Source organism: Homarus americanus, unplaced genomic scaffold (genome assembly GCF_018991925.1).
Source record: "Homarus americanus isolate GMGI-L3 unplaced genomic scaffold, GMGI_Hamer_2.0 scaffold2361, whole genome shotgun sequence".
In the NCBI taxonomy this organism is placed as follows: Eukaryota; Metazoa; Arthropoda; class Malacostraca; order Decapoda; family Nephropidae; genus Homarus; species Homarus americanus.
In genome coordinates, this window is record NW_024724824.1 from 407,501 (window position 1) to 417,002 (window position 9,502).

General features: G+C 42.8%; 1 protein-coding gene across 1 annotated transcript in view; it reads right to left on the reverse strand.

The window, feature by feature from the left end:
- Positions 1-5,060, reverse strand: part of LOC121864574 (probable serine/threonine-protein kinase irlF) — a 9,932-nt gene extending 4,872 nt beyond the window's left edge. The window contains exon 1 of the mRNA XM_042363641.1: positions 5,046-5,060. Coding sequence (XP_042219575.1) covers positions 5,046-5,060 — 15 coding nt within the window. The remainder of the gene's footprint in view (positions 1-5,045) is intronic.
- Positions 5,061-9,502: the final 4,442 nt, after the last annotated feature.

The window sequence follows — 9,502 nt, forward strand, 5'->3', positions numbered from 1 at the left end:
AAGGAAATATAATTAATAATATATTATAGACCTAAATGAAAAAAATATTATTAATTTATATAATTCGTTTAAACTAAATGATTTTAAGGGGTTCATATTATTGGATTAATTAGGACAATTATTAAATGTGATGACATAAATAAAGATTAATAAGACAAAAACAGCTGAAACAACGTAAACAAACAAAACAACGACAATAAAACAAAACATTCATTACAGGTATTAATGAATAAAGACAACACAGGTGAGCTTAATTAACGCAAGGACAAAACACAGGTGATACAATTATTGCCTCAGGAAATCTTAAAACTCGTACAGGTATTAAGTGAAAGGTTACTTCAGGGTTTTGTAAGTAATTTAAGATAAAATTTAAATAACGCAGGTGTTCGTTTTAGTTGTTTATAATTACCCTGGAATTAAATACACTTAATTGAGGTACTCCTTAAGTTTCCACAGGTATTTGTAAGTAACTTAGAATAAAATATATGTTATGCCCTTTGCGACCTGAGAGACTTCTGGAGATCTCACTTATAACTTAATTAAATGTTTGTTCCACTACAGTAAGGAGAGACGATTTAGTGGTAAACTTTGGCGAATTTTTTGTAAGTTCTGACTGTGTGTGTGTGTGTGTGTGTGTGTGTGTGTGTGTGTGAGGATGAAAGGGAGGAAGGGGAGGGGGGATGGAGGCGGTGTTTGAGAGGAAGGGGAGGGGTGGAGGCTTTTGTGTGGGAGGGAGGGTGTGTGTGTGTGGGGGGGGAAAGGAGAAGGTGGTGGAGGTGGTTGTTTGAGAGTAAGGGGGGATGGGTGGGGATGTGTCTGTGGGAGCGAGGGTTAAGGGGCGTGTATATGGGAGGGAGAAGGAGAAGCAGAAGAGCGTGTAGAAGGAAGGGTGGGAAGGCTTGTGTGGAGGGAGAGAATGTTGAGGCAAGTGAATAAGAGAGAGAGAGAGAGAGAGAGAGAGAGAGAGAGAGAGAGAGAGAGAGAGAGAGAGAGAGCAAACCCCAGAAAAATGTGTCCTCTCTCTCCCTCTCTTCACTCCCCCCAGGGACGCCGAGGTTTGAAACAATAACAATGATCTCTCAAGAAATATCAGTCGATCCATCTATCTCTCAGTCTCTCGAAATATGTCTGGTCTCTCTCACCTTCGTCACAGATATCCTCCAATCTCTCTCGAGACTGTTCTGCTTTGGATCAATGACAATAATCTCTCGATATATATCTCTCGTCTCCCCAGTGTCTCTCAGAATCTATCACAAAACGTGTACTCTCTCTTATTTTAAAAAAAAAATTTCGGTCAAATATTTATTCAGAATTGTACTGTGTGTGTGTGTGTGTGTGTGTGTGTGTGTGTGTGTATGTGTGTGTGTGTGTGTGTGTGTGTGTGTGTGTGTGTGTGTGTGTGTGTGTGTGTGTGTGTGTGTGTGTGATAATAATAATAATAATAATAATAATAATAATAATAATAATAATAATAATAATAATAATAATAATAATAATAATAATAATAATATTAATAATAATAATAATAATAATAATTAACGATTTATTGAAAAAAGTTCTGCAGCCCGAAGGCTGAAAATATACATGGACATAAATGACTTATTGCATACATTGGTGGTTTTACAAAAGCCTTCATTAGAGAAAGGGAAAGGAACAAACAGTGAACATACAGATTATTGTAGGTGTTGAACAGCAAACTCGTAGTGTAGTAACTCCCTCACAGATGGTGTTATGAGGGGCCTGACGTGGTGTTACGAGGGGCTTGAAGTGATGTAGTAATTCCCTCACAGATGGTGTTATGAGGGGCCTGATGTAAGAACATAAGAACATAAGAAAATAATGAGTCTGCAATAGGCCGGTTGGCCTGTGCATGGCAGCTCCTGTAGAGAGTTACTACCACTCTCTATCATCCATGAATCTATCTAGCCTCCTTTTGAAACTTTCCAGAGTTCCCGCACTTACTACAATGTTGCTAAGCTTGTTCCACTCGTCCACCACCCTATTTGTGAACCAGTTTCTTCCTATCTCCCTCCTAAACCTAAACTTATCCAACTTGAATCCGTTGCTCCGAGTCCTATCCTGCTCGGATATTATAAGAACTTTATCTATATCGCCTTTATTGATTCCTTTCACCCACTTAAATACTTCAATCATATCTCCCCGCACTCTTCGTCTTTCTAGGGAATGCAAGTTAAGTTTCTTTAACCTATCCTGATATGGAAGGTTTCTAAGTCCCGAATCATTTTTGTCATTCACTGCACCGACTCTAGTGAATTTATATCCATTCTATAATAGGGCACCAGAACTGAACCGCATAATCGAGGTGCGGCCTGACTAGCGCAAGATATAGTTGCAATAAGACCTCTGCACTCTTGTTACTTACACTTCTAGATATAAAACCCAATACTCTGTTTGCCTTATTTCGAACATTAACGCACTATGTTCTAGGCCGTAGGTCCGGGCTTACAAGTACCCCTAGGTCTCTTTCACAAGTCGACTTCTCTAGGTTGATGTTGTTAAGGCTGTATACATTATAAGTATTTGTTCTTCCAACATTAAATACGCTGCACTTGCTGGTGTTGAATTTTATTTGCCATTTTTCAGACCACCCCTGCAGTTTATTTAGATCCTCCTGTAATGCATTTGCATCCTGCCCTGAATTAATTTGCCGCCCTATTTTGGTGTCATCCGCAAACGTGCTTATGTCACTGCTGATCCCAGTATCTAGATGGTTTTTGTATATGAACAAGAGTGGGCCTAGTACTGACCCCTGGGGAACCCCACTGGTTACACGGCCCCACTCAGATTTAACACCATCTTCGCTGACCCTCTGCGTTTTATCGGTGAGCCATGATTTTATCCAATTTAAAACTTTCCCCTCGATTCCATGAGCCTTAATTTTTCTCAGAAGCCTCTGATGCGGTACTCTGTCAAATGCTTTGCTAAAGTCTAAGTAAATAACATCGAAATTTTCGTCATTATCTACTACCTCGAAGACTTGTTTTCTTTAGTTTATTTATCTTCTTAAGAACATCCTCTTTTCTGATAGTGATATTCTTTAATTTCTCTTCTTCCTTTCCCTTAAATATCAGTTCCACCTCTGGAATTTCATCACAAATTTCTTCTGTGAAAACTGATAAGAAGTAGCTGTTCAATGCTTTGCTTATTTCTTCACTGCCATTTATCACTTCTCCCCTCCCTGACTTTAAAGGCCAACTTTGTCCTTGACCTTTGTCCTATATACCTGGAAAAATCCCTTGGGATTCGCCTTGGATTCTATTGCTATTTTGATTTCATAGTCTCTCTTTGCTTTCCTTACATTTTTCTTAACATTCCAGTAACTCCCTCACAGATGGTGTTATGAGGGGCTTGATGTGGTGTAATAATTCCCTCACTGGTGGTGTTATGAGGGGTATCACGTGGTTTAGTAATTCCCTCACAGGTGGTGTTATGAGGGCCATCACGTGGTGTAGTAATTCCCTCACAGATGGTGTTATGAGGAACCTCACATGATGCTGTAGCAACTCATTCACTACGTGGTGTCGTAGCATCATGGGGACACCACGTGGTCTGGTGTCACAGGACCTCACTCACTCAAGTGAGTGAGGTGTGGTCCCAGGCCTCCCTATCGTGGATGGATTAACACATAGCTGGTGTTGTTGAGTCTCAGGGGCAGTTCACTGGGTCCCTGGGACCTCATTGTGTGAAGGTTAGCTTGGGTACGACTCAGCTGTTACTGTTGAGTTGTTTTTCACTGACTTGAGCACTGTTCACCACTGTTCACCACTTTTCAACACTGGTTCCATCCCTTTCCTAAATGAAATAGTAACTTCTGGCGAGAACTTGTTGATATTCCGGTGGGGAGGAGGGTTCAGGGGAGGGAGTTGGTATGGGCCAACTTAACAGTTGACGTGGCTTTTGCCAGAGGAGCGCCAGGTACGTCTTGACCCTTCAGTGGTCAAGGATGTATTGTGTGTGTGTGTGTGTGTTTAAATTCACTTAACGTAATTGACACGGACCACCCTCTTTCAATCCCAACTCTTTGACACACACACACACACACACACACACACACACACACACACACACACACACATTCTAACTCACTCTCATCCCTATTCCCACCGTATTCACTCTTTAATCGAATCAAACGAAACCAAACCAAACGTGACCAAACCAAACGAAACCTAAAGAAACCAAACTTAACCCAACCAAACCTAACGTAACCAAACCAAACCAAACTTAACTTTACTTAAGGCAAATAAACCTAACCTAACCTAACCAGTGACACAACAACAAGGGCCTCGGGTTATCGTCACACAAGGTCGACAATGGGGCACTCTGACCATGGAGATACCGACTTTATGGCTCTATCTCACATGAAACTTCCCCCTCCCCTACCCCCCCATCCCCCACCCCATTCCCCTTTCCCCTTCCCCCTACCCCCTCCCCTCCCTCCCATCGTCCCTACCTCCTCTTTACCTACAATTTACTGGGCACAAGATAGCTATTCACAACTTTAAATTCATTTTTCTTCCATTTTGAATACTGATTTTCGTTTTAGGTATTATAATAATCTTCCCTGTCTGTCTGTGACTGTCTGTGTCTGTCCCTCTGTCTGTCTGTCTGGTCACCTCCATCCTCCCTCTCTCCCTCGCTATTTTCTGGACTGTATGTTTGTGTGTGTGGGGGTAGAGGCGAAGTGGCAGGAAAAAGAGGTTTAAGTGTTATATTTAAGGGTTATGTGTGTATATGTGTATGTATGTATGTATGTATGTATGTATGTATGTATGTATGTATGTATGTGTATGACTATGTTCGTTCTATGTATATTCCAAAATCAGTTTCCTTCTCTTCCTCCTCCTCCTCCTCTAGTAGGAAGATCGATTTACTGGAGGCTAGGAGTCCAGCTCCCCTGAGGCCAAGTTATAATACTTTGAGTGTCAGGTGTGAGGAGGAGGAGGTGTGTGTGTGTAAATATAATAATAATAATAAACGGTTTATTAATAGAGTTGCAGCCTGTGGCTGAAAATATATAGACTTACATTTGATGTAGACATAGTGATATAATATGCATTGAATACATTTACAGGGCTGTACAGTACATAAATCAGGAGTTGTTTATTATTTTAACAATAGATGGGATGGTGCTTTATATCTATCGGTGCGGGCTCTTATGGGCTGTATTTTGTTGTAGTGGCGGACTGCGCGAGTTGGGTGGGGGGCTGCAGGTGGCAGGAGGTGACGATGGCGAGGGTGGTGCAGAAGTCCACTGCCAAACCTTTCCAGTGCTTGGTGGTGGAGGTCACTGAGGGATGGCATTTCCAGGGTGGAGAGAGCGTTGGTGTAGCCGGAGTAGTCAGCGCCGAGCATGATTCTGCAGGTCCTCTTCTGTACCTTCTCTAGCTGACGTTGTTGGGTAGAGTTGAGAAATAACGACCAGGCTGATGACGCATACGTAAATTATGGGAGTATAAATGCGTTGTAGATAGTCCTCAGGTCTGGAGTGGGTGCCCCAAGCTACCTGAGTCGTCGTAACATGTAGAGACGGTACGAGGCTACCTTGACTGTGTTATTTACATGGGTGTTCCAATCTAGTTTGTGGTCTATCGTTACACCCAGGAGTTTGGCAGACTGCACCAGCTGGAGAGGATGGGCACCCACTGTGACTGCTGGGGCTTGCACTGGAGTGGTGGCGGTATTGATGTGCATGACTATGGTTTTGGTGTGGTTGATGGTGACCTTGTTCTCCGTAGTCCATGCCTGTAGCCTGTCTAGGGTGCCTTGTAGCGATGAGTAGTCTGGTGTAGTGTTGTCCACTGAAACCTCCACAGTGCAGTCATCCACGTACTTCCACCTGTGAGGAGTGCCCGATAGAGCGTCGTTGATCAGGGTGTGTGTGTGTGTGTGTGTGTTAGGTGAAGGAAAATTAAAGGTACATGGGAGAAAAGGATATGTTGATGTGCGGAGCCGAAATGAAGAGAGAGAGAGAGAGAGAGAGAGAGAGAGAGAGAGAGAGAGAGAGAGAACACATTTTCACAGAGGGAACAAAAAAAGTGGCAAAAAGGAAGACAGACATACAAACAGATAGACAGGTAGACAGATGGGCTGAAACAAACAGTATGTGAAGGTGAAACTTAACATAATTAGACAGACAGAGGAATTAACAATAGGTGAGATAGACAGACAGACAGACACAGACAGAGGAATTAACAATAGGTGAGATAGACAGACAGACAGAAGGACAGACAGAAAGACAGACAGACAGAGGAGTTAACATTAGGTGAGGCATGACACAGTTGGAAACACTCGACCTCAATGTTAACTGAGGTGGAGGACCTGTTGATGGGGAAACCTCTCCTCTGGTGGCGATACCTTCCTCCTCCTCTTCATTCTTCCTCTTCTTCTCCTCTTCTTCTTTTCTTAGTTTGCTTCTTCTTCTTCTTCTTCTTCTTCTTCTTCTTCTTCTTCTTCTTCTTCCTACTGCTTCACCTCTTCTTCTTTTCTTAGTTTACTTCTTCTCAATTTATCATCTCCTATCTCATACCTCCACTTTATCCATTTCCTCTTGTGCTTCTTCATCTTCTTTAATTTATTTTCCTATTTTAATTTCCTTAGTCGTTCTCTTACACTTCTTCCTTTCTTATGATTTTTCTTTTTTGTGTTATTCTCCTCCTTTCATCCACTTCTTTTTTTACCCTACAGTTTCTTCTCCTCCTCTTTCTCAGTTACCTTCTTCTTCTCTTTCGCTATAAAAAAACTATAGAAATGGATACTGTATTAAACCTCACGTACGCCCCCTTTAACAGCCGTGATCACACTGAGCCACCGCCGCCGTGATCACCTCTATAATAGTTTTCACCCTCATGTGATGTTGCCAGATGTGTCATTTTTACAAGACTTAATATTTTTGGTATTTTATATAATTAATTTCAATGGTTGATCTTAATTGAGGCGATTTTTTATATTTAATTATACCTGTTGATTGGAGTTTTAGAGTTATATGTAAAGTTATAAGTTATTAAAGGCATTGTACAGTATGTTGGCCTGCACTTACGTCATGGCCTTGTATCTTGGCCTGCACTGACGTCATGGTCTTGTATCTTGGCCTGCACTGACGTCACGGTCTTGTATCTTGGCCTGCACTGACGTCATGGCCTTGTATCTTGGCCTGCACTGACGTCATGGCCTTGTATCTTGGCCTGCACTGACGTCATGGTCTTGCATCTTGGCCTGCACTGACGTCATGGCCTTGTATCTTGGCCTGCACTGAGGTCATGGCCTTGTATCTTGGCCTGCACTGACGTCACGGTCTTGGATCTCGGCATGAGCGCAATACGTCATACAGGTTATACCCAATGAACTTCAAGATGCTGTTGTAGTCGACCAATAGGCATCAGTGTGATTGAGTTATCGACCAATGAGAATCCAAATGTATGGATTTAACAGTGAGCGTAATGGTTCTTGTATAAGTGTATTGTCAACCAATCATCACGAAGTGCTTGCGTTATCATCCAATCATCGTCAAGGTGCTTGCGTTATCGACCAATCATCGTCAAGGTGCTTGTGTTATCGACCAGTGAGCATGGTAGTTATCAAGCCATTGACCAGTGAGCATCAGGGTGGCAGTGTTATCAACCAATGGTAACTACATGTCAAATCTCATCCACCAATAATCACCAAGGTTTTCTCGTTAACCACCAATGGGCATCAAAGTCCATCCCCCACCTACTAATTACCATCAGAATGTCCCTGTCACCAACCAATGAGCACCAAGGTCCTTCCGTCACCCACCAATGTCCGCGTGCAGTCAAAAGCGCCCCCCTCCACCTCCTGCCACTGAGACCCCGCCAGACTTGTGGGTAAAGATGTCAACATATTTGCTGGTCTCGCCGTGTGTGTGTGTGTGTGTGTGTGTGTGTGTGTGTGTGTGTGTGTGTGTGTGTGTGTGTTGTTGTTGGGAAAACTGAAATTCCATTGTACGATACTATAAAGTTTCTAGCGGGTGAGAAGGGTGGAAGAGAAGAAGAAGAGGAGGAGGAGAGGAGGGGAGGAGGAAGAAGATTAAAATCATGTAGACGAAGAGGAAATAACATGGAGAAGAAGAAGAGTAAGAAGATAGAGAAAAAGAAACTCTTGAATGATTTTGGAGTGTGTGTGTGTGTGTGTGTGTGTGTGTGTGTATGTGTGTGTGTGTGTGTGTGTGTATGTATGTGTGTGTGTGTGTGTATGTGTGTGTGTGTGTGTGTGTGTGTGTGTGTGTGTATGTGTGTGTGTGTGTGTGTGTGTGTGTGTGTGTGTGTGTGTTTGTGTGTGTGTGTGTGTGTTTAAATGTTTGTACTGTATGTGTTTTTGAATTATTTGTCTGAACAGGAAGATCAAACTACACGAGTCCTGAAAGACACATTTTCAAACCAGAATAATAATTTAAATGTCTGATAACTCTTCAATATATTCTACTATAACACATAACGTTATTGGGAAATAATTCGTAGTCACAGATTGTGCACATTTTCTCTGAGTCTTTGAAGGACAAACTCAACTAAAAATGAAGTTCTCCAGCCAGCGCCGTAAAAGAATGATATCAAGCAGTGGGAGACGACTATTTTCAGATAATATTGTTCCTGGCAGACTTTCTCCCGTGGTGAAAGTCCTAAAAAATTCGGGGAATTTTTTTTTTTTTTTTACCGAGAGTTTTCCCAGGTAGAAGTAATTACCTAAGGGCGGACCATACGCGTTACACATACTTTGAGAACTTTTACCAACTCCTCTTAAAGATTTCTTTGGAGGGATGGTGTTGACCTCTGTTGACCTGGAGGGTAGGCCTAAGAGGTGAGGGGAAGAAGGTAAGCACCGTAGTATACGGTTGGTGGCGTCTTGGGTTCTCAGCTTAAAGAGGCATCAGCTTGATCCCCCCGAGGCCTAGAAAGGTCGGAGAGGCTTTGTCGTGTGGGGCATAAACAGACCCTGTCACATTACGACTTTGGAGTGGGAGAGGGAAGGAAGGAGAGAGGGAGGGAGAGGGAGTTTCACTGCCATGTTAAAATCCTGAACTAAGGTAACCTCGTCTCATCTTAGAGGCCACACCATCAAGTCTCAGGAGATGATGGCGCCGTGAGGATATCCAAGGCTGAAAGGTGACACTGACTAAGGATTAAATGACTCGACCCCATCAACCCCGAGAAGGAGAGACCTAAATTAACCTAAAGTAAAAGTGGTCCCCCCCTTAGCTGCCTTGTTTGGTCTGGTCATATACACCCACAGTGCCCGGGGGAAAATGTTTTGTGACCTACCACCACTTACCATTCTTTGGGGGTCTCTCTCTCTCTCTCTCTCTCTCTCTCTACGTAAGTGTAACACGCGATCACATCCATTACCAGAGAGAGAGAGAGAGAGAGAGAGAGAGAGAGAGAGAGATAGATAGGGGTGCTGCCTCCCCTCCCTGGTCGTCATTATGCCTCTAGCTACCTCAAAGTTACCTGTATTCACCTTGTTCTCTCAA